The 26,096-nt window shown below is 36.5% G+C and overlaps 1 protein-coding gene across 1 annotated transcript in view; it reads left to right on the top strand.

Annotated features, from left to right (window-relative positions):
* The window catches only part of PIEZO2 (piezo type mechanosensitive ion channel component 2), a 281,253-nt gene that overhangs the window by 26,461 nt on the left and 228,696 nt on the right, over positions 1–26,096 (top strand). The window contains exon 2 of the mRNA XM_056483345.1: positions 24,413–24,508. Within this exon, the coding sequence (XP_056339320.1) occupies positions 24,413–24,508 (96 nt within the window). The remainder of the gene's footprint in view (positions 1–24,412; positions 24,509–26,096) is intronic.

The following is a 26,096-nucleotide window of genomic DNA, read 5'->3' as shown; positions in this document are numbered from 1 at the left end:
AAATGTGGCTTGGTAAGACTAAATGAAGCATGCAATATTTCTATTAGAAACAGGACAACAAATGAATCTTTACAAGTAAGGTGAACTTCCAATTTTGTATCATTTCTAAACCGGAAAATGAGAATCCCAGGGCAAAAATTAATGTTCAGAGCACAGGGGTCTAAGGTTATAGTCAAGATTAGTCAACATTGACTTTCCTAGTGCCAAAGCACAGGTCAAAGAACATCCTTATGGAGAAGAGATTAATGCAAAAATCTTGCATGTATTAGAAGTTGAGTAAGTGGATTAAGAATCAACAGATGTTAGTTTAATTACAAGCAGGCTCCACTTGTTGTGACTGAAATAATGTGTTTGCTGCATTACAGAACAAGAAAATGGCCTGGGCTTCAGCTGTTTTATGGTATATCCATCACACATTCCTAATAGACAGTGATAATTTGATAGCAAAGGCTGTTGCAGTTCAGGCTCCTTCTTCCCAAAATGGCTCACCATCCCATCATGAGGCAGCAAGAGGATGTGAGGGGAGGCCCTTGCCTGGCACCTGCAGGGGTTCCTAGGTCCCTGGCATCAGTACGGTGCAGTCAGAAGAGGCTTTATGGTCTATCCATAAGGTCTAAGGTTTGAGGTGAACTCTGCAAAGTGAAATTGTTTAGGTCCTTCTTCCCCCTCTTTCTTATATCTCCATTGAATCCCCAAATTATTCTTCTGAACAACTTTCATTTGACATTAAATCTTTTCAGTGCGAGTCAATTAGAGGTTTAATTTCTTCTAAAGGAAGATCATCTACTCTTTCATATTGCAGTTAGTTATGAATGATTCATTATTCTGTGTCTTTGGGCAAATTATTGCTTCAAGTGAGGTAGGTAAGGTCATGAAATATTGACTAAAGAATGCAATTATTTTGTCTAACTGAATTAATTCCAGGCTTAAGTTATCAAAAAGAATGTGAAAAGTAGTTTCAGATAAAACATAAGCCTAGGAATTAGGTATCCCCTGTTTAACCAGGGAATAGAGGGGCAAAGCATTTGCAACAATTAGCATGCAAATAATTTGTAATATTAAACTATAAACACAGTTTTGTGAGCGGGTGAAAATAAGGTGCTTTCATCTGTAATCTTAAGTATCAATTGCAATAAATCCATTGTGTTGTGGCATTTAGAAAACTGAGGGAAGCTATCTGGCATTTCTGAACAGAACTTTTCTATGTCATGTCTATACAAATCTGAAGCAGGACTTTTATTTGTTGAAATTACATATTGATGACATTTAGGCAGGTCGATGATTAATTATTTTTCACATTACTTTTTATTTATTACATTGTCTACCAGTAAGACTCCTGTGTATATCAGTAATTATGATGTCATAATTGTCAAACATTCTATAGATGTTATACTTACTTGGTATACTCTTCATTTGAGACGTGAACATAATACAGTAGAGATTTTACAAATCCTTTCACTTTATGCAGGTCTGTAGAATTAATCAGAATATATTCATATTTATGACAGTCATATTAACCAGAAAGAAACACTGAAATTGAAATTATGTTAATTTTAAAAAACAAGTGTCCTGGAGGTGGCTGATGCTGGATATCTGTTACAATATTTTACTTAGAAACTATTAAATACCTCTTAAAAAATCCACTGAAGCAAAACACCAGAATGAATTTTGTTAATGACTAATATTAAAAAGGTAGATTTTGGACAGAGAAAGACTTATGTACTGGAATTTGCAAACCTTTTGAAGAGTCAGCATGGGAAATAAAATGAAATTTGAAATGTAGTTCTGATTCTTTTAATATCCTTTTCAAAATCTGTTTTGCATCATATTCATTTTATGTATTAGTGCAGCTGAAAATTTTAAGTCATAATGGTGAGCCTTTTATTTTAACTCAACTTACAGATTTAGAAAAATACAATTAATTTTTGTATCTAGATGTTTGTCTTTCAGCCATCTGACATAACTCAGTATAATTTATCAGTAATAATGGCTTGTTTTCATTGAAGTTCTAGCTTTCTGTTATATTACATTTTCAGATCTGGTTTCTCAGGGTTTATTTAGATATTCATTAAAAATTGCTAACGCAAAGTAATTGAACCCTTTGGATGGCGAGCTTCTAACTCTGAATGTGGTATTTGAAATATTGGAAGCCACAAATGAGCTGTGCAGATACTGAAGATGAAGGCCATTTGCAGCATGTGCACCCACTTAAGTGTTGGTACTGATTAAGGAGCTTAGATTTTGGGGTTGGAGAGCTGACTTAAACTAATGCGTCTTATGGCAATGTTATGGAAATTCAGATTTTTTTTCCTTCCCCTTTCCATGTATCTCAGTAAGGGCCACAGGGACATGCTCCACATCTTCTGCCGCACTGGACAGAATTAGCAGGTTTTCTTGGTGGGTGCAGAACAAGAGCATAAGCAGCTGTGGCATCCAGGGAAAGCAGGGGCAAGATGGGGAAGGAGGGCAATGCAAGCAAAACTCAATTTCGGGGAAGTTTGCAAGCTTCCTGTTCTGTGAATATAAAGATAGACTTCATAGTAGGGTATTTTTTTTTCTTTTTGAGGGCATTTACTGTTGTCTTTTCTAGCTCTCTGAAATTTTAAAGTAGTCCTAGCTGTGACTGTTGACTCTCAGGCCATAGATGCCTGTGTAAGAAAAAAATAAAGTCTTTTCTACTGGAGACAGTGTTCTTAACACTACTACTGAGCAGGAAGAGTGTTGGAAGGCCTTTTTACCTCGTATCTTTCAAGCTGCTCATATCCATGGGACATTACCATTTTCAGGAAATTTGGGAGTTTCCTGAGCTCCTTAAAGGCTACAAGTTCTTCCACACCTTGTATTTAACTTTATTTTAGGAGACTTGAGTTCATAAAGGTTTATACACATAAGGCAATGATGGTGATCTTCTCTTAAAGGTGCTTTTCTGCCAGTTACCATTTAAGCTTATGCACACACCTCCTCCTTTACAAGGGAAAGAGGTGTAAGTGGCTGGGATAGCAGTCCTAGCTCTTCCAAGTGAGACATGAGGTGATGAATCTAGTGTAGCTTTCCCAGAGATAATGGCTTTAATGCTTACTAGATCTGGAGCCATCTGTCCTTCTCATGGCCTAGCTTGTTTCCTTTCCAGAGTGCCTGGAGGTGATGGATACCAGTACAGCTGGACTAAAAAAGGTTTGTGTCTGGGAAGGGGAGAGCAGGAAGAAGGAGGGAAGAGGACATTATTTGAAAAGAGGGATTGGTTTGTGTTTTACATTAGATGTGCCAAGTGAGAAGGCAGTGATTGGAGTCTTGTATAATTCAGAAGTGTATCTCTGTAAAATACTGCAGTAAGGTCATCCAGGTTAACAGAGGTTATTCTTAACTCATGTGAGAAGTATTTTATGATGCAGGTTTTGAGTGAAATACATCCCCTAAATTTTTTGGCTTGTGTATTACTCATCAGTGTTTCAGCCTGCTTTCAGACCTTCTGTATGCAAGCACAAATGTCATAAAAGTACAATATAAATATTTGCAGATGGATTTATAGCATTGTGACAGATGTTTCCAATGAGCATTTTCTGACTGCCCTCAAATTTACTTTTGTCAGAGAAGAATACATAGAAGTAGCCAAGGTATTGTGTTCTCATCTCACCCCCAGACACTGCAGTGAAGATTTAATTTATCTTCATTCTCTGACATCTGGCTGCAGGGCAAGAAAAATGTCTCTCTGGCACATAATAATTAAGCAAGGTCCCACTGTTGTCAGTGGGTTTGTGACAAAGTGCATTGATGATTCATGAAGAGGTCCAGTGTAAGTCAAAAAAATTGCAGGTACTTATACCATGTGATAGCAAAACTAGCTAGAGATTTTCTGGATGGTCTGCTCATATGAGTGAGCAGAGACAATAAATAATTTTGTCTTCTATTTTTCTAATAGTCTTTGTTTAAAAGTTTGCTGGACATTTTGTCACCTTCTAGCAGCTAAAAACTTAGGACTGAGTTCTTGCAGGGAAAATCAGTGAAGTCAGGAATTGAGGAATAGTTGGTTAGACTCATGTCTCCTAATATATTCCAGTTACCTAGCTTATGTTTGGCAAGCTGTAATAGGAACAGTTGTCTTTCACTGCAATTCTCACTCAGAAGTAACTTCTAATACTTGGCCTCAGTTGTACTGATCATTGTGTGAAATAAATTACTTTTCATGCATGCCTACTTTAGAGATAAAGGCAAGTAAATTATCATCAATGATATCACTGTTAAGAAGGCTTTCTTAACTTCTCCCAGTCAAAATATGTGTTATTATCCCAGTATCATATCACCTGTGTGCTAAATTTGTTCAGGAGACAGTGTCATCCTGGAAAGTCGAGTCTGTCGAGATAGATGTGATATGGAAATAGGTCTCAGATCTTTATATTCTTTCTCAGAGTCTTAACTTGCTTTCATTTCCAAATATGGCTAAATTTTGGTGATACAGGGTTCAATTAGATTAATTTGTACCATTTTCTGTTTTCTTACACATTCTGTTTCACATTAGCATGCTTGTGGATGATAGTAGACATTCTTGGTATTTCCTTTCTTGCTTATGGCCATCCTTTTAAACTGGTTGTGAAGTAAATTAGAAATCTCATAAATAAACACCTAATGGGTAGTATTTAATTTTTGTAATATGCTAATCATGATTTTCACAATATTATTTTGGGCAGAAAGTCTGTACAAGTCTTTCTTTTAGCCATGTTGAAATTTGGACAAAGAGAGAAAATACTGATTTTTTTTTTTCTTTTTGGTGGCTTTTTTTTGTAATTCCAGAAGAAGATTCTTGTTTCAGAACAACTTAAAAACTAGCTAATGCAGTAACAACATATCTGTGAAGCTGTTAAGAATGAATCTTTGCTTTTTTTTAGCCATATGTAAAGGTGGTGAATGATTTAAGTATTCTGCTGTAAAGGAGTATGAAGTCTAGAATAAATTTCAAGTTTGGTTTGCATAAAAATGATTACAATTTACATAAATGAAGGAAATTAGTGATAATTTATTGGTATGTTGGATATATTTGTTTTGAGTGTTAGAATGATGGAGATTAGAATTATTTTATTTGAGGGTTGAGTTAAATTGTTGTCAACATCTAAGACATGAACAAAACTCCCTTGTGTTTTTCTGTTAAAAACACCTATAAAAACTTCTTGCTTTTGTATAGAGAATGATTAAATGTCTTCTCCCTGTACAACGTTTTAAAATTTACTGGTTTCTTGTCATTAGGCAGTTGACTTCTGACTTTGTAACTGGAATTTTCATCTAGCTGAAAGCCAAGGAAGACCATTTCTTGAATAGTTAATGGAAAAGAGCCAGCCTGGACTAGTAAGCTCAAGGAAAGTGTCAGTGGTTTCCCAGTGACAGGAAGCAACCAGGATGACAGTGTGTGCCTATGTCCCAAGGTCATTGGGCTTCTGCAGGTTCATTATTTTTTCCTCTTGGTTTTGTCATGTAGCTCCAGCCCTGGAGCTGCCCTTGCATTACTCAGGAGGTGTGTGAGCTAATAAGGCCACGGGTTGGTCATTGTTAACCTTTTGTGTGGAGAAAGAGTAGTGGAGGAGATTACAAACAAAAGGTGACTATCTTTGTGCAGGAAGTAGCTGGGTAGGGGAAGGGTGTTTTTGTTTGTTTGTTTTTGGCTTTGTTTTTGTTTTTCTGAAATATCAGCCAAAAATTTAATTCAGTTATCATATCTGTGTTTTGGATTTACACAGTTGTATAGAAAGAACAAAAAGTTGTGATAGCAGAGGATGCTATGAAACTGATGAGTCAGAATGGAAAGTTGAAAAGTTGCCTGTAAGAGAAATTGTCAAATTTGTAGAGGGTGCCTCCATTAGATTTTGCAGGTGAAAGTGACTGAAGACCTGCAGTCACTAGTTTAACAAGTATTAAGGAAGACAAACTTCATAGGGATAAGAGGAAGGAGAAAATACAGGAAATACTGTAAAAGAATAATAATAGTAAAGGAGACTAATATGGAGGCGTGCATCTGTTAGTACTTAGGACCTGTATTTTCATTAAAAAAGGTCTGGAGCAATATGAATCATAGATTTTAATGCCCCTTCTGCCAAAGACAGAATTTGATATTAAATTCTAATAAGCAGATACAGATTCTTATTTATATTAATGTCCACAGATGGATCCAGATATTGATCTAAAGACAACGTCCTTGTTGGTGTTTCTGTGAGCAGTATGTTTCTAGCCAGCAAAAGAAATCCCAGATGGGTATTGATGCATACATTCACTGCACTAATCATACAAATTAGAGGTGAGCCCAAACAGAAGCTGTGTCTCTGTCCACAGGGGTATTTTAGGCAACAGAACTTGTGAGCTGCTGTATCTTTTTAATTGCTTAAACAGAAAACCAGGATTTCAGAGATTTCAGAGTTCTTATACTCACTTTGAAGATTTAATTTGAATTCTAACCTAGAATTCCAAATAAATAAACGGTTTTGTTTGTTTGTTTTCTAAATATGTATTTTCAAGGGTAGGTGAAATGTGCAGCCTGTCAGGAAGCAGGATTACTCTTTTCATGCAAGCCAAACTGAGGAGGTGGTTTTCCTTTAGGAGAGTATCACTAACATCCCCTAATTTTCCCTAATACATCCCCTAAATTTTTTTTGCTCATGTATTACTTGTCAGTGTTTCAGCCTGTTTTCAGACCTTCTGTATGCAAGGCAATAAGGCAATAATAGCCATTCCCTGCTTCTAAAATATTTTAAATATTTTTGCATTGAGTTAGATTTATTTTTTTTTGTGCGCCCTTTCCTTTCCTTCCTGTCTTTGTTTTATTTTGAGACCAAACTAGAAGAAATAAGAGTTGATTGCTTAATATCTATGATTTCATGCTATTTGGTATTTTGCCACTGAGTTTTCACACCCTGCAGGGATTAAACAATCTGTCATTGTGTGGCAATTTATATTCCTCACTATGAGTTAGGGTAATTTGCTATGTCTTTGCTTTTTTAAATTAAACACAGAATCAGAAATCAGAGAAGACATGTAAGATCACCCTAGTAAATATATTGAAAGTTTTCCTCAGCTGAGCTAGTAGGGAAGTCCTCCCATCCAGATTTCTTCTTTTTGGGGAGGTGCCAATTTATTAAAACAAATACTCCTTCTACAAAGTGACATTCACTTCTTTGTGCTTCTAATGAAGTTCAGGGAACAAACGGGAAAATAAACCTGCTTTTCACTTAAAAAGTCACCACTAATGTGAGTTTAGCAACTGTTTTGCAGACTGCTCTGGGTAAAGGACCTCTGGGTTCTTTACTCACTTTTAGTTTCTCACTCCTCATCAGTCAACATTTATTTAGGTGCTATGGCTAAACCTGCTGCCCAAGTTGTGCTCCAAAGCTTTCTAAAGCAATTGATTTTGCTTGACAGTAAACCTTCTTTTTCACATTCCTGAGGGATTTTATACAAAATGAGAGGTCACACACTGCCACAGAATTTCAAGTAATCTGCCCAAATGTAATTCCTAAGGTCCTGAACAGTGTTAAGTCCATCAGTAGCACACCTCGTATTCATTTCGGGTGTGGTGGGGTTACTGATGAAGAGTTAAAAAAAAAACAACAACTCTATTTTTTCAATTCAGATGAGGTCAGTTCACTTAGTAATCCAGTATGTAATGCACTCCCTCTTCCTGTGTGGTGTGCTCTGGCCTTCAGGTGTCTTTTTATAGAATCTTCCGCTTTGTCTTAGTGAAACAATTAATCTCTCTTCATCCTGACAGAGACAGTTAACTTCTTTCCCCAGTAATAAGCTCTGCGAACTACCTCCAGTGTTTTGTTACTATTTTTGCAGTCCAAAACTACGTGGCTATATCCAGAGTCCATGGCACAAGAGATAAATACACAGGGCTATTGGAGTCTCTTTAACTGAATGCCAACTTGCATAAAACATGATTTAAATGTAAATAATGTGATGGGAAAAGATTACACAGACCATGTCACAAGTTTGTATTATGTAGTACTGATGAATAAACAGTATAAATATTTCAGAAGAATTCTTGTGAGGGTATTTTTTTATTATTTTGGATTTTGAAATGCTTATAAAAGTTTTTGTTGAGCACTATGAGATCATGGTGCTTGCTTAGTAGTTCTGTGAAGAGAAAACCAGTGGTTTGAGCTCAGTATTTTTCTGGAGAACAAATTGAGAGGAACAGTAATTGGAATTGCCTTGGAACTACAGGAGCTTGTGTAAGAATAAAGTAGAACAAGATGATTAGCAGTGAAGATGATTTTTTTACCACCCAAAATTTGTACTGTTAATGTGTAATTTTGTTGTAAAGATAAGAATTTTTGCAAGATGTGAGAAGGAAACCACCATCACAAGGAGGAGTAGGAAGACTAAACTTCACTTGTAGCATGCTAAAGGACAACTTTTGATCTCCAGATATTGAGATAACCAATAACCCTGTACATTAGTGATTAGATATTCTAGGGATTCCTGCTTCCATCTGGGACAGAATTAGTTTTCTTCTTAATATCTGGCCCAGTGCTCTGTTTTGGGTTTGTGTGAGAGCAATGTTGATAACACACTGATGTTTTTGGTTGTAGTACTTACTCTAAGCCCAGGTATTTTCAGTGTGTCATGCTCTGCAGAGACCAGGTGAACAAGGAAGCTGGTGGGGAATGTGGTCAGGTGTCCTGAAGCAGCCAGAGGGATATTGTGTGCCATAGAAGGTCATGTTCAGTCTATAAACTGGGGAGAGCTGGCTGAGAACCACCAATCACTGCTTGGGGATGGGATGGGCATTGGTCAGTGGCTGGTAAGCTACTGTGTTGTGCATCACTTGTGCTTCTTGGGATTTATTACTTTCTCTCTTTTCCTAATATTATTAGTGCTGCTACTGTGTTTAACTTCCTCTCGAGTATTTTATATATATATTTTATTAGTACTACTATATTTTACTTTATTTCTGTTAATAAACTGCTCTTGTCTCAATTCCCCATTTTTGCCTTTTCTTCCAATTCTTCTCCAGTTTCACCAGATGGAGATAGAGGGGTGGTGACTGAGCATCTTCGTGGTGCTTAGCTACTGACTGGGGTTAAAACATGGCAAAGGGGATGGCTGGTTTAGTCTGGGGTGTGTGTAAACATATGTACATGTATCACTTTTACAAAAATTTTAATTTTTATTAGAAGGATATTCTTTGGGTTTTGCTTTTTTTTTTTTTTTTTTTTTGTGCTACAGCTGCTTGTGTTTCAGGAACAAATGGTGGGGAAAAAAAAAAAAAAAAAGAGTGTTCCAGGAATAGCTGAAATACAGCATTCAGAATTGATTTCTGCTTATTATAACCTTGTTCTTCTGCATCTGTACATCACTCTCACCTGTCCAAAAAAATCCACCCAAAATTTTTGCTTTAGTTTCTTTGAAAAGTAGTCATATGCATCTTCAAAGTCCCATGGGATATCTCAGTAGTACAAACACTGGTTTCCTTGAGTATTCCTTCAGCTATATGGACAGAGACTGTAAAATTACCTCCTCTTGCCTAGCTGAGTTTGCATGATGGTGTTTCATGCCCCCATGCCTGAGGGCAAAGTCCTCCTTGGCCATGGAGGAGAGAGGTTTCCACTTGTCTTCTGTATCCAAAAGAGTACAAATGGAACCAGAAAAGTTGGTGTTTGTGGATTTTTAACATGTGTGATTTTTCAGGGTTTATAGACAAATGGATCATATAAAACATGTTAAGACCAGTACTTCAGGCATTTTTTAAAAAGTATCTAGTCTTTCTTAGTATTCCAGAGAATTATCTTTGTCCTTTTGTTGTTCTTAAGAGGATTAATGGTAGGGACAAAGAGATAGTTCAAGACCAATGGAATAATGGCAGGATTGTAGTGCTATTTAAATGTATTGTTTTCCTTGTTCTGGTGGTATAATCTTAGCAGACCTGATGCTTCATATTGAAATAATCCTGGAGTAGTGTTTTGTTCTTTCTCCATTTTCACTAGAAGATGGTCTTAACTTTCAGATGAATAGATCTGAATTCAAGAAATGTGGTTAAATCCATTTAAATCTCTATAAACCTAACAAAAAGAGAGGAATTTGACTTTTTGTTGTACTTTGGGGAATGGAAGTTTGCCCAGGTTAAAGGCTTTAGGATTTGGCTCCATGTTTATTTTAAATCCTCATTTCCCAGACATAAACTGTTCTTCTAACAGAAGTGTCCAGATATTTGAGAATATGCTGCAATTGTATTTTTGCATGGATGTGCTTTGACTAAGAAGAAATAGCACGTTTGAACCATGAAGTGTGCTTTCCTAAGGCAAACTTTCCCACGTTGGAGGAACATGGCATACCTACCTGGTGGACAGGCTTGTTACTGTTTTGAGGGGAATTTTGGTGTTCCCCTCCCACCTCATCCAAGCTTGAATACAGTGATCAAGCATTAGAGACATAGGCTCCATATTTTGTCAAATTTTGAGGTTAAATTTGTTAATCGACTGAAAAATGTGGGATTGGAAGGGTCAAGAATAAATCCCAACACTGAACTAAGAAAAAACTGACTTAAAACTACAGATGTATTTTTAATTTTGTATCTGAGATGGTCTGCCATTTTTAGTACCAGGTGTAGCTTCTTTAATCTTTCTTGTGGGTTTTTCTTAGTAAAATGAGCGCAGCTGGCTGAAGTAGAATGTTTGTGTACATTTGTTGCCCAAGTTTGACCATAATTATGGATTTCTTTGAGTCCAGAAGTTCTGATCTTGACAGAGGCATTGATTTAGAACATGCATATTAATTCTTGGCCTATACATCTTTTTTTTTAATTATTATTATTATTTTTTTTAATAAGCATAAAAAGGCAAAAACTTTTAGATGTTGAATTTGGAGGGAAGTGATGTTTCCTCACTCACATCATCTGAAGCTAATTTCAAATCTAGTGATTCTGCTGCCTGCAAATAAACTGAAAGTCTGATTCAACATCTGGGCAGGTATTATTTTTGGAAATCCTGTGGATGACTGAAAAAAAAAGGAGTGGAGGACCCACTTTTCTTTACTCCTTTGCACAGGATTTCTGGAGGAGAATGGAAGCTTTCTTCTAAAATGTCAAATTTATTATGCAGAGATCTCACAAAAAGGAGTGGGGGTCAGATTCAGATTGCCAACTTTTCCTAACCTCAAAACAGGATGTGCTCCCCTCTTTCCACTCCAGGACTCCATGTAATAATCAAACCATTCATGCTGGTTCCAATCTGCATTTTAGTACTTGACTTTTTTTTTTAAGCTCTTCAAATATTTCTTAGCTAAAGGTTGATAAATGGCTTTTGGCTTACCTGGTTGACATTCATCTGCTGGAAGGTGATTGCATTTTTGGCAGGAGAGATGAACTAAATTAATAAAATTTATAAATTGAATTAATAGCCTGTCTCATGCATAATCACAAATATGTTTTTTGTGTTTTCTAAAACTGGGGTTAAACTGTAACTCTGTATGGACAAGCACATTGGTTGCTTTGCTCTCTCTGCTGTCATCCACAAAAGCAGCCTTGTTGGGCTGTACAGTGCAGGGTGAAGTTCACAAAGCACTTGAAAAGTTAGAGATATTCTTATCAAGCTTGACTCAAATGGTCTCCAGACACAAAAATAACATTTTTTATTCTTTGAGATATGTTGGACTACAGTTCCCATTTTCAGATGAAGCCATTCAGTATTTGGCCACTTCTGGAACTGCTTTTTTTATTCCTTGCACTTTTGGCTGAAAGAGACCAATTTACCAATGTCTTGTCTGCTGATTGAGAGAGTGAGAACATGGCACGCACACTGTTGTCTTGCCATGCCAGTAAATGGATTTGAACTAAAAATCTCTTTGGTTTTAAAAATTACACCCACAAACAAAACAGTATTCTCAGACATTTTGAGATGGTCATATTTTTTTGCATCTAATATTGTTGGTTAAGGGTCACTTAGAATAGTGCAAAAATATTTTTAAAGGACAGGTTTCTAGCTGGATGTTCCTGTTTTCAGAAGGAATTTGGTATGACGGATTAGAGTCACTGTGGTTGATCAGGTTACAGTGGTTTATGAGCAAGAAGTGTGTTTTGTCTAAGGCAAAAGCAAGTTCAGCTACTAGTTTGTGGATACTGGTAAAATTTGTGCATTTATCTGCTCTTTCTGGAACAGTCCTGGGAAAGAGGACAGAAATGCTTGTGTAAGGAGTGCAGGATCAGGATATTACTGTGCTGATTTGGATGAGGTTCCTGGGTATCCTGTGTTTCTTTGTAGCTCAGGTAAACCAAGCATCAGATTCTGTTATTTACCACTGAAGGGAATGATTAGATTGTTTTGAATCATTGTATAATGTTTGTTGAGATTTTATTCTGTAAATATGCTCTGTTTTTTAAATTGGAATGCTGTGAATTTGAGAGAAGAGAGTAAAATGAAGGGAAAGACTTCAATGACTCTGTTAGTTTAGAAGAAGAAGAAAAACACCCAATGGTTTGACGTTAAGTACGACTTTAAGAAAAGATCAGTAGATGCAGTAAAGGTTAATATAGTATTTTAGTGATACAAACAATTCAAATTTAAACCAATCTGCTGGCTTAAAACACAAGATTCCTGGGCAAGAAAATGTGTCATTTTTTCAAATGGGTATAATGTTGAACTTTCTTTTTTCTGTGCCTAAAGTTGACACATTTAATCATAATGCAGAAATAAACATAGGTTTCATACAGGATATGGTTAAAAGTTCTGAGGCATTGATATTAGATTTATGATTTCCTGTAAATATAGTCTCACAATTTTGTAAGATTTGAACAAGGGGATTATGGCTACCCCATTTAAGATCCCATGTAAGGCTGCTAATGAACACAGGATGCAGGTAAGGAGCATTCAGGCTGTCATCTTGAAGGGTGGAAACAGTTTTGGCCTGCTGTGCTGGAGCTGCATTCTTGAATTAATCCTTATCCCTTTATTACCTCGAGTTTCTCCCCGTGATTGTATTTGGCACGTGCTCATTTTTTCCTGAAAGGTGTTCAGGTGCTGCAGTGCAGCACAGCATATTGTGACACACGGAGTTGGAACTTGTGACTCAGTCTATGATTCAAACAGAAAGTGACACAAACAGTACGGGGAAATCGACCAGAAAAACAATGTGAATATGATTAGGGGAGTAATTTGGAGTTTTTGTTTCTTGTAAATAATAAAAAAAAAAACTGATTTCAGAGTAAAGTCTTGCTTGTATGTGCTAGATGTACTTAGGAAGAGAGGCAATAATAAATTTCTGTGGAATGATTGTGTTCTTGGAATTTCAGGTTTAGGTTTGGGAATTTGGGGTCACTTTGCTACAGGACTGTCATACACATGTGATAAAGTCAAGGAATTTTCTCTGGATTGGTTTCTTACCTGTATAAACTAGGTGAGGATACATCTCTTTTTTTCTACTCTGAGTAGTCCTGTGCACTGAAGTTATCTGCTCTGTAATGTTCTTTGGTGGTCTAGGGACAGTGAAGCCACACTCCATTGTTTGTTGAGAATCGCTGTTCTGGTTATGCTCGTGACCTGTTCCTTGTTGTGTAATCACAATTAACTCCAGCTAGCTTTAGCATATGTTGGTAACAGAGTCCTAATTTATTTATGCTACCAATGAAGAATTTTGCTGCTAATATGCATTTATTCTGATCAAAGAGCTGAGAAGGTAGTCTTGCCAATTGGTTGTTCATAAAGGGTGTATTTTCTCGAAGCTATAATGAAATAACTTGGAAGTTTTAGATTAAAAAAACTAGTTCTCAAAATTGTTTAGTGACAAAAAGCAAGAAAATTATGTGGGAGCATCAAATATTCAAAATTACCTGTAATACCACATTGAAATACTTTAGAAGTGGATAGCTAATTATGAGAGAGAAGGGAATGAATGGATAAAGCATGAAGAAGCTCACATTTCCAGTATTATTCTCCCCTGATTTCAAACTGAAAAATAGTTTTCATTTTTCTTGGGTTAAAAAAAAACAACAAAAAAGCCCCAACAAACCAAACCACAACTAATTTATTTCCATAAATCCTTTTTATAATTATTATTGTTATTACTTAGTCTTTTTGGAAAACTTTCTTTTGCCTCTGTGGTAAATGAACTTTCCAGTAACACATTAACAGAACACCATTGCTGAGTTAGATATCTCTCAAGCTTGTTAGTAGCTGCTGTTTTTATTTCTGCAGCTTTATCTTCCCACTTCCATCACTTAAGACCATGTGGCAAGGGATGAAGTTAGTTATTTTTCAGGCATGACAAATAAAAATGCTCCTGACACACTGACTGGCTGTTTTACATTGGTCTAATTGTTAATGAAGGAATCCTTGTGTTTGAACAAACCCCAGCATTCTACTTATTCTGGCACTTTTCTGAAGTGCTATAAACTTTATCCAAGACTAATTCTGGTCAATTGCTCATAAAGACCACTTTGAAATCCATGTTTGTGTTCTCAGATGATATAAATTTTTTGTCAGTTTACTGACAAAAATACTTTACTGACCAGATAAAATTTCTACTAATGGAAATGCTCATAAATAAAGTTATAAGGATTATGTAAGTCTTTACTGCTGTTATCTTCACTGTATGTGGAACTCTAGTCTGTAAGGGATCATTGGCTGCCCTGCAGAGATTGCAAAGAAAAACAATTTATTTTTTTTTAACTTGAAAGGCAGCTTGGTGTTTATATATTTCTTAAATTTTTGGGATATGTTTAAATCAAATTTAATATGCTCTTCACTTAGTTTTAATCCTCCAGGATGTATACTTTGGCTTTTTCTCAAGAACAGATCTTCTGAGATTCTCAGTGGACTCATTTATCCAAATTTGAGATCTTGTTCAATTAAAAAGATGCTGGGTTTTTGGTTTGCTTTTTTTAGTTGTTGTTTTATTTTTGGTTTTCCATAAATCAGATAGGTACAGTATTACGTTTTTTGAGTGAAGCAAGTTGAGACCCTTAAATTTACCCATCTCCTTGTGTTCAGAACATGCCTAATGATGACAGTTTTTGTTCTCTGTCTTCCTCTCCAACAAAAAAATCTTTTACTTAGCAATTGACTAAGTTGAGAGCTCTAGAAGTTCTGTAGTGGTGAGCCCAGGATCCTGATTTCCTTGGTGGTATGAGTTTTTAAAAATTTTTTTTGGTGGGATGACTGTTTTATTTATTTATTTATTCTGGTGGGATGCTGCATAATACTATTTGGTGTCTTCAGGACAGTGGCTTGACTCCAAAGAAATACACAGTCAGACTTTATATTGAGCCTAGATATAAACAGATTAGAATTACTAACTGCGTGGGAAGATTTCTTCAAGTTAAACTTCTTCTTAACTTCCCACATTCAAATATTCTTGGACAAGGACACAATGGTTTGTTTTATAAACATGAAAGAGGTATTAAATCATTTTGAATTTCTAGTCTTGCTCATAAAATTTGGCTGAGACCTTATCAAAAGTCTGGGGGAGTTCCTTCAAAACATATTCCAGGGGAAGAAAACATTGCTACACATGTTTTACAAAAGAAAATCAATACATGGAAGAAGGCCTGACACAAGTACAAGAGATTTGGCAACCTGAAGGGAGTCCCATAGATTGCAACTCCTTGAGTGTAGGGAAAGTTTCATGAATGACATTGTGAAGAAACAGATGCTGATGCACCCTGTGCTTTCTGGGGAATGCTACTGCTTGAAATACATGCACAGTTAAGACTTTTTTTTTTTTTTTTTTCTAAAACTGCTATTTGGAGTAATTATAATTAAATAACTATTACTATGCTGTGTGAAAACTGGACAAGACCATGGTTCTGTTCCCATAGTAGGATTTCTGAATGATGTTTTTCATTCAGTGTTAGATAAGTGTTGCATTTGAAACCCACATAAAATTCATCTGTCCCAGTAGAACTCTTGCAGAGTCTGTGGCTATGTGCACGTGAAATCTTATTGGGAGTCAGATGGGTTTAAGTACTACTTCTCCAGAAAAGGCAATCTTAATGATCAGATTAGATTTGCAGATTATAAGTAGCCTCCTAATATGTCCATGGGTTCTGTGACGCTTTTAGTTCTTCAGGTTCTTTTCCTGGTTCCGGGTTAGGAGAAATAGTTTGCAAGACAATTCATGGCGTTCCTAAGTAGATGCCTGTAGTAGGTCGAAACTTCTTTGCAATGAAAGAAAGTTGCCTCATGCATTTGTAAGGAGAGAGAGAAATGCTCAGTTTTTCAAACAAAAAGGAATTTACTATTTTGTACAAACATCAGTTTGGGATACAGACATGGCAAGAGTGAGGAGCTTGAATCTCCTTTACGCACTTGATGATATCCTGGAGTTACCTATTTTTAAAAATTCTGTTTCCTTTGGTAAACACTGTGGCTTTGTAGCACTGTCTGAAATGCTCCTCCATCATTCAGATTTATGGCTTGCAGTTGCAATCCTCTGGGTCCTTTTTGTTCAGTGATGGACCAAGGAAGGAAGTTTATCTATCCTTTCCTCTACTGGAACAAATAATGGCAGAGTTTCAAGCTCTGCATTCATATTTGTAACTTCACTAATGACACTCACATTTTTCAGTGTTAACACCTCTCTGATGTTTAATCATGTTCTTATTTCTCAGAGGTGTTTATCTGGGTTAGTTTTTAACACATCCTTCATCGGACTTAGGGTTTTTTAGGACTGATGTTTGTGTGAGCAACAGATGGTGAAGAAAATTACTTGGTTCTTTCTGCATTTTATGTCAATTGACTTATGGTGATTTGTGTGTTTTAAAAGTGTGAATGGTGGTGGGGGAATGGTGATGTATGCTGAAACTCACACTTCTAGTTGCTGGAAACGTGACTGGGTAGCTGTTCTGGGTGTCTGTAGCCTCTTAGCAGCTGTAAACAAAGGTGTCAGTCCCTTTCTGTTCATGGAGGTCTCTCTGTTACCCAACTCTCTTCACATCTGTCCCTGGTTGATGTTGTGTTTAGCAGTAGCACTGTGTGACATTTGATTGTCATCTGTGTTCTGGGTTTGCTGTTATTTTTAGTCTGAGTCTTGACAGGGTTATACAACTGTAACAGCAGAACCAGACTACTGTCTCCAGATGTCCGGGGAAACAGGAACATGCTTTTCTCATCCCATGAAAATGAGTGAGGAGCAGAGTTATTTCTATAGTTCTCAGTTACTTTCCTAGAGAGAGGAGCTTGGAGACAGAAGAGCTGTTGCTGAAGCAAGTTTGAGAATGCACCCTTCTGCAGGCAGCCACATCAATGAAGGAATAAGAAGATCTCTCTTTCCACTTCCCAAGTGAATTTCGTTTCAGTTGGCACTGAAATTGAAATGAGTTGCAATGTGAAGTTGATTTTTCTAATGGGAAAAATTACTGATGATGGTGTCCATCATGTTTTTTAATTTGGAAATATTTGTGTACTTAGTCATGGCAGTAAAATGTATTGACACAGATTTGCTTGTGAAGGTGGACATGGCTTTAAAATACATTTTTCTAAGTAAGACAATGATTGTGGTATGGTTATACTTTTGAGATCTTTTGTTCATTTTCTTACTGTCAAATACAGCTGAGAAACACACCTCCTGTTTCTAAGCACTGAAAGAAAGCAATGTCTTCTCTTCCTTCTGATTGATTCCCAGGCAATATTTGCCACAAAGTTAAAATCAGTTCCAGATGATTTCTGATGGAGAGAGAGCTACTACAACTGCTGCTTGGAGAAATAGAGAAAATGCGAGAAAAATCAAAGGAAAAAGAGTCCCCAAGCCCCTAAAAAACTGTTACTGTCCAGCAGTTATCTCCCCTGATGCATGACAGGTGAAAAAATGTGGTTGTCCTGACATGAACCAAAATCATCCTATTTATCTGTTTATCAAAGTGTTGCTTTTTTGTTTTTTTTTTTTTTTTTTTCTCTCTCTGTCTCTCTCCAGGAGAGAAGTTTGCTCTCTGGGTGTAGCACACAGAGCAGCCCTGTGCTGAAATGTTGGCTCAGGAGCAGGGTGGGGAGTGGTGTGTGTTAGCACGGTGTTATCAGCAGAGCTGTTGGATGTGGAGCTGGTGCAAGAGGGAACTTGCCCTGAGCAGACACAGTTCTGCACTGCACACCAGAGGCTATGACCATTGTTTTGCTCTGAAGGGATGGTAAAATTACATGCACTGCATTTAACTGTCTTGCATAGCAGTGTATCATCCCAATCTCATCTGTCACAGGTGTTATTTTAAGTGCAATTACTCAGAAGTGAGGCCAAAACTATGCCAGGAGTTAATCCATTCTTCTGAATTCCAATAAGTAAAAATAAATATCTGTGAGCTAAAGTTCCCTGGGCACTCTGCCTATCAGATACTTGTCATTATGAGAAGGTAGAGTTTTTGAAGGGGAACATTTTCAGTCATTATCAGTTTTGTTCTTTAAAATAGGTTGTTTACAGCATAAACTAATTTTGCAATGTGTGTCAGGTGTTTTTTGTTTTTTTTTATTGTAATGAGTCTTGGTGAAAAAAGTTCTGAAAAAGAAAATTGTATTTGTTAAACAGAAATTTGAAATACGAAGTGTTAGAAGGTATGAAAAATAGCAATTTATAAAAGTAGCTTTTCTTTTTCAAGAATGGTAATACATATTTCCTGTCAAATGAACTTAATTTTTAATCTTCTTGGTTTTTTAATTTCTGCAGCACTTAATTAGTAATGGCTAAGTCAGCTAAAAATGAGAAATCCTCAGAAACAAGATTTGCACTTCTGACTCTGAGCTGAAAAGGGAATGCGAGGTTGCCTCACACTTTGTACCTTAACAGTAGTTGGCTCATAAAATTAGAGTGGAGATGAAAGTAACTGGTGGATCATCTTTCTAGAAGATTCAGCTCTGTAGGTATTTAATACTGAATCATTTTATCCTGCCAACAGTGAACGAGCTCCACTTTTTACTACATTAGTTTGTAAAACAGTGCTCATAGACAGCAGAGGAAGCCATGTACAGCCCTCTGGGTCTTTGTTTCAATGTGGGATTAGGTGGGCTTTCCTCTCAAGGACACCCCTTCCTCTGGGGGCAGAGGCGTCAGGAGCTGTAAGGAAATACTGGAGGGCAGTTTGCTGCTATTTTACTACATTGCTACTATGCACGTGTGTGAGTCTTGGTTAAAGAATGCTGCATGCATGAATCCTTAGGAAAGGGAGGAAAAATTCTTGTTTCATTTCTTCTCACATTTGCTGGTTGATACCAAGAGGGAGTGTTGCCAGAAATTAAAGAGCTGTATACATAAGGGCTTTGTGCAGAATGGAAGTAAACCTGACTTGTCTCACTGGTTTTGACCTCTCCTCCTTGTATCACATGGTTGGAAAGTACTTATCTGGCTGGTTAATGGAGGTGGGGTTTTTTGTTGTTGCTGGTTTGTTTTGAGTTTTTTAAAACTGTTTTTCTTTGAAAAAAGTGATTTATTTCTAGTAGTTCTTATTCTGTAGAATTTAAGTCACCTTACCTCTTTTAACATTTATTTACTTTACCAAACTCTTGTATAGTTCATATAGCCCATCAAGGAGCAGTGTAGGGCTCCATTCAGGTTTTTGGTGGTTTTCTCTGCAGCTTTTTTACAGTTTTGCTGTAATAGGCAATGAAGATGTTTAAGCCATAAGTTATAACATTTCAGTCTCTGACAGAAGGCTGAGTCCCTATGATGTAATGCTGGACCTACTTGCCTTGATGTCCAGTAAGATGATTGGGGTAAAAAAACCCAACCAACCAACAAAAAGTCCCCCAAACTTCTCCAAATTAGAATATTCAAAAGAATGTGGGAACTTGATGATAAATATCTTACTGGAGAGCAGCACAAGCGGAAAGGCCTAAATAATTTTGATGTTAGGACAGTGCCTTATTGATAAGAGGAATCTTAACTGGAAGAGTTGACCACTCAGGACACACATTCATGGGCTGCCATGTAGAACACCTTGGTTTGGAGGAGGACATAGATTAGCTCCAGCATTTGACTTCTTATGCTGAGCTTTTGCATGAGAAGCTTTTCATCTGAGTTGTGTGTCAGTGTCTCATTCAGGTTGTCATCTGCATCCTGTTTTAGTCATCTGAATTGTGTGGTAACTGGGGTTTTCTTCAGAATAACAAGGATATAACAGATATTAACCATGTGATAACTAAGAAGAATTACAGCATTAAAGGGAGGAATCTGGAGCTGAGTTATCCTAACTTTGAGAGTTGGACACTTCGCCTCCTGGAGACTGAGAAGTTTCAAAGATCATTCAGCTGCTGATTCCTTTTGCCTTCTGTGTTTTGGTCTCTTATTTCAGATCAACTGGGTGTAACAATGAGCAAACTGCATCACCTCTGTCGTTTAGCCAACAGCCCTTGCCTGCTCAGGGTTAGACATTTTCTTCAGCAGCACTTTTTCTAGTTAATATTATCACTCAATAGATTTTCTGTTGTGTTGCTGGAAAAATTAACATGAAAGACCAAATTTTAGTCTAAAGGTACCACTTTTAAAGAATATAATTGCATGGCTTTCTTAATAATCTTGCAGCTCTAAATTTGTTAAAACAGGATGCAAACACCATGCAATATCCTCCTGAAAATGGAAGACATTACTTCAGTGTAGTTGACTGAATTAATTTCTTCTCATGCTAAAGCACACAAGAGTCTGGATAGGATAACACTAAGAAGGGTATATAATATTCTCAAACCTATAATTGAAATACGTGGAAGAGATGTTTTTACATATTTTTTGAACTGAAAAGGGTATAACAAGCAATACATTATTCTGTTAATATTAATGACTGTGCTTTTTAAGTAAAGTAAATTCAGAAATAGTAAGTAGATGGCTAATTCTGTCTTCACTTTCCTTCTTGTTTTGTGTTGTCGTGGCTTTTGACAGAATTCTAGTTTACAAATGAGGAGTCAGTAGCCCTTTGGTACTGTGCCTGCACTCTTGAAGGCTGGTTTTTTTGAACACATAGTTTCCACTTCTGAATTAAGTACTCTTAAATTTTTTGTGGAATGAAAATAAACACATTGTTTATGAGGCTGTTTTTTCATCTTCTTTCCAAGGTCAAGCTTATTGTGAATTTCTTTATTGCCCCTCACTTTGCTCTCCAGTATTTTTTTATATAACAAGTAAACCACCAATCCTATACAAATTATCCTCTTTAAATGGAGGAAAGAAAACTGTTGGTATAAATATGCAATAATAATGTGTAACAGCTGTTAGAATTCTGCATGTAGAAACCTGATGTGTCTATGAAGCAGTATTAAATTTCTTCAAAGGCCTTCTACCCAGACTAGCACAAAACAATGAAAAATAAGTTCTAGAAGGACAGGGTTATCATGTGATATATAATTTTCTGGTCTTTTTTTTTTGTGATTCCTTTTTAATTTTGTATAGCACACACTGTACATATCTGTCTTAATAATGAATAAAATTTTTTAGCTGGAAATCAATCTGTCCATTGCTGTGAAAGATAATAAAAATTATAAAAGGTTTGTACAATACCTTTTATTCTCTGTACATTAAAACTGAAATACTTAAAATAGTCACTTATGAATAAGATGTCAGTCTTACATGTTATAAAGTGCTCTCTTCTTCCTGGCTAAGGGAGGGTGCTTTAAAGTACTTCAGGTGATAAAAAAATAAAAGCTATTTTGCTTCTAATTCTGTGTATTAGTAGCTCTGCTTTTTATGTCTTTTCCCAATTGTGTATTATTGCTATTACTGGGCTGTGCAAAACAGCAGAACTTCAGAGGTAAAAATCACATTTCTGAAGTTCTGTTAATAGAGACTGTTAAAAAACATGGTGAGACATTTTAAAAGAAGCCTGAAGAGCAGAAAATTTGTATGGACTTTGCATGTATGGTGTATTTTCCAGTTTAAGCTTTTTTTGTTCAGTGTTTGCTGTAGACAAGCCTATAGTTTTAAAGCTAAGAAACTAAAAGGTTTTCTGGCTGCTTTATATGAAAACAATGCATAAGGGAAGGTTTGAATGGAAATGTAATCTCTGTTAACAGTCCTGTTTATGTAGCAGTAGAGGAAAAAAAAGCTTTTGAGTATACAGCTCTAGGAATAGAAAGCAGTAAATTTTGAGGTAAATATAGATCAAGAAAAAGTCATCTGAAATTAATTTTGCAAATCGATTAGACAATTTTGAGAAGCAGTAACAAGCCTAAAATGCTAAAATTACATTAATTTTGATACTGCAAACTGACCAATGTATCCAAAATACCCAGAATTTTCTATACCATCTGGTTTGCCAAGAAACTCATTGTTATAGGTGCTTTTTTTTTTTGTTGATGGAATTCCATTGATCTTAAGTGGGACTTTCCATTATTTTGGACATCTGTGTACAGCTTCTTTTGCATAAGGAGACCTTTGTGAATACCAGAGGGAGTGTAGAGGATGGGTTTATTTGCTTTTTTGGGTCCTTTGTTGTATCAGTGACAAGCCGAAGCTGATTTTATGCTCTGCAACTTTTTCTAGATAGTTTTGAGTGTCAGAACTGATGAATATTATGTTTGACAAAATAATGATGTAGTGGCAGTGTGAATATATGAAAGGAGCTGCTATTCTGTAATCTTTTATCTTGCTAAATTTATATTCAGTCATTTATTGTTGCACCTTAGCTTGATAAGGCACTCATCTCTTCAGACACATATATTAGATGAGTGGAGATGAACACAAAATAAAAGATATTGGAATAGTTGCAGTAGGGAATAGTAAAAATGTTGCAGCTAGGTTTTGGAGGGTTTAATTCATAATTCTGAGAAATATATTACTAGAGCTCTTGCAACTGCTTAAATAAATGCAGGTTTTCCAGGCAGTGTCTAGCCAAGTTTGCTGGAGAGGCTTTGATATAAATAGAGGTTCTAAACATTTGACAGAGTCTTGTTAGCAAGACATTCAGTGACTTCCAGCTAATGAAGGAAGACATTTAAAGCACACAGTTGCTGTTTTCTCTCTTTGTACTGGGAAACTCAGTGCTAGGTACTCTGCAAGAAGAGCAGCAGGCTCAGTCATCAAGAAACAAGAAAATGAGCATAATATTGCACTGAAAATAACTAAGCTGTTTAACACAATTAAAATCTGGTTGACACGATCCCAAAATTAACTGGATGATAGTATTACCTGCTAATGTTATTATTCTGCTACCAGAATGACTGAGCACATTGATCCTTCCATTGAAATGGGAAAGCCTTCAGGCCATAGAACAGCCGTAGACCTCTCTTGTACCTCTTCCTACGAATGCCACAGAACTTGTTCCCACCCTAAAATTAAACTTGAAAAAACCCAAAAACCCAAAAAGTTGATTTATGGATTTGTCCTGATATCAGGAGTGTCCTCTTTGCCATTTTTTCCGAAAAGGCCACTAATGATCATTGTACATCCTGTGCTCCTCTGTAGAGGACCCTGAGAGTAGGTGTGTAATAGCAGAGATGCCTCCCTCTTCTCAAGTACATTGACTTTAGAGCTCTGATAATTGCTGCAAAATTCCCTGTGGGATAGGTGCTATTTACTCTATCTCGCAGGTTTTTTTATAGTTACAAATGTAGGTCGAAGTCTTCAGCTGGCCTTTAAAGGTTGTGGCTATAAGGAAAGTGACAAGAGAAATTCTTACAGGAAAGTGAGAAGCTGCTCTTAAGGATTCTGGATTTCCCTCAGAAAAATTCTCTATGAAGTTTTGGTGGATTTTATAATCCTTTACAGATTTTTTTTTTAGGGCTTATGGCAGAATCATATCAGTTCAGAAATAGAGAATAGATGCTTCTTATCCTTCCCTCTTGCTAGGCACCCATGCAACCATGGTTCTTGGCCAACCTGCAGATGTGGAGTGTATATCTAGTTTTCTAGGCTATTAAGGAAATCAAATTGGTTATTCAAAACATTGGCTAGTTTGGGAAAGAAAAGTTGTAGCTATTGTATGGGTTTGCTAACAGAGAGTCTTTGCAGCTTTGTGTTATAATTAAAGTGGACAAATGCAATGAGGACCAATTAATGCATAACTTGTTAGCTCATTCCTGTTATTGTTTCCATGAAATTTCTGGAAGTGGTATCTGGAGAAACTTCTTTTCTTTAGGAACACATATTTCTGCCAGGGCTAAAGATGTATCTGTATTCCAAAATCAAGTTGTGTTGGATATAGCTGAGAAGACTTTGTTGATACAAGTCTCCCTCACTTGGGGATACTCAAAAACCATCTTGAAGCAATGCTGTGCTGTGTGCTCTGGGATGACCCTTCTTGAGCAGGGAGGTTGGCCTGATGACCCACTTTTGGTTCCTTCCAACCTGACCCAATCTTTGATTCTAAGATTTGTTTTAAGCATAAACTTGAATACCTGTGACAAATACTTTAAATAAATGGTCAAATTAACAAAGTGAATCATAAACTCAAGTGGGAAATTCTTTGTGCCACTGAATTTAATTTTATCAGGCCAATTAAACAATATGTTGTTTTTCTTTTCTCTCATTGCAGCCTGTGCTTTCCGTTACAATGGGCTCTCCTTTGTCTACCTCATCTATCTCCTGCTCATTCCTCTGTTTTCTGAACCCACAAAAGCAACCATGCAAGGTAAGAAGTTCATTGCTTCATTTTCAGAGTCTGTGGTGCACAGAGTACATGCAAAAACTTTGGTGTGGTAGAGGGTGAAGTCCTGAGTGTTTCCCCCTGGTGAAGTGATCAGACTTGTAATTCATACTCTAAGTTCCCCGATGTTGTAGTTTCACCATATGGTGGCTTTGGTGCCCAAGGACTTCCAGCCATGCTTGCCCCAGATTGCTTCAGGGCTGTCTGATAGCACTGCTGGGCACTCATTTTTATGGAATACTGATATGGTCTGGGTGAAAAGTGGGTTTTCAGAACCCTCTCAAAGCCATCCTATCATAGATAGGATGCTCCACATCTGAATTGGTAGTTAATGATGAGAATTAAATTTGATGTCAGATTTTTCACTCAATTGTATTTTAGGTACTTTTTTAAACAGCTGTTGTCCTGGCATCATACCACTGCCTTAGCAAAAATAACTTGAAGGGCTTGCTGTTAGAGATGAAAAATAACTCAAGCATTTTAGGTATCACATTCAGAGCAGAAGTATTACATTCTTCTGAAAGGGGTATTTACATTCCCCTATAATGGGGGAGCAGGAAAGAGGTCCTTTATAGGCCTGCACAATTCTTTTATATATTTTGAATTGTAAAGCTTTGAATGGTATAGAATCATAGAATGCTTAGGGTTGGGAGGGACCTTAAAGATGATCTGATTCCATGGGCAGGGATCCACTCAATAGATTAGTCTGCTCAGGACCCCATCCAACATGGCCTTGAACACTTCCAGGGATGGGATATCACAACTTTTCTGAACACCCTGTTTCAGTGTTTCACCACCTTCTGAGTAAAGAATTTCTTCCTAATGTCTCATCCAAACCTGCCCTCATTCATTTTAAAACCATTTCTTATTCTCCTGTCAATCTCTTCTCAGAGGAAAATGCGTTCTTAGGATTTTGGATAGTTTCCCCATATTGTGTATTGCATTGCACTTCACCTGAATGTCATGCTATGATGTGTTTGTCTGAATTGATTTCTTATATAAATTTATTATTTCTAAATTGTGTGTGTGTAAGTGTATTTTTCTATAAAGTCTTCAGGGTGGTTGTTTTGAGGTTTTTTTGTGTCCAGAAGATGAAAAAGAGAGAGGAAATCTTTGAATATTTTAGCTAAAACCACCAGTAAATCAGAGTAAAAAAATAAATAAGTTAAACTTTACTAAAAAAAAAAAAAACCCAAAGAACAAACCTACAAATCTACATATGTTTATGTACTTTACTTGTATTTTTCCCCTAACACTTCTGTCACTCAGATATTTTTTCCTGAAATTGTTTCTTTTGATTAAGTTTTTTTATTCTTTTGAACTTTCTAGCCTTCCAATAATCTTTTCTTTCCTCATCATCTCCTGACACATTCAAATTCTCAGTCAAAATGTCTGACTAACATTCCTATCTCTTGCACTTTCATCTGTTTTCCCAGTTTGTCACCTTGCACTTTATACTTACCAAACTTATGAAGCTTCTCTCCACCAAGCTTAAGGGTTTTACAGGATATAGAATTAGAAATTAATCTGAAATGTATGATTTCAGTCTAGATTAATTTAAATTTTGACAGAA

This window comes from Oenanthe melanoleuca, chromosome 2 (genome assembly GCF_029582105.1).
Source record: "Oenanthe melanoleuca isolate GR-GAL-2019-014 chromosome 2, OMel1.0, whole genome shotgun sequence".
Lineage (NCBI taxonomy): Eukaryota > Metazoa > Chordata > Aves > Passeriformes > Muscicapidae > Oenanthe > Oenanthe melanoleuca.
The sequence above is the reverse complement of the archived record's forward strand: the minus strand, read 5'-3'. Positions and strand labels throughout refer to the sequence as shown.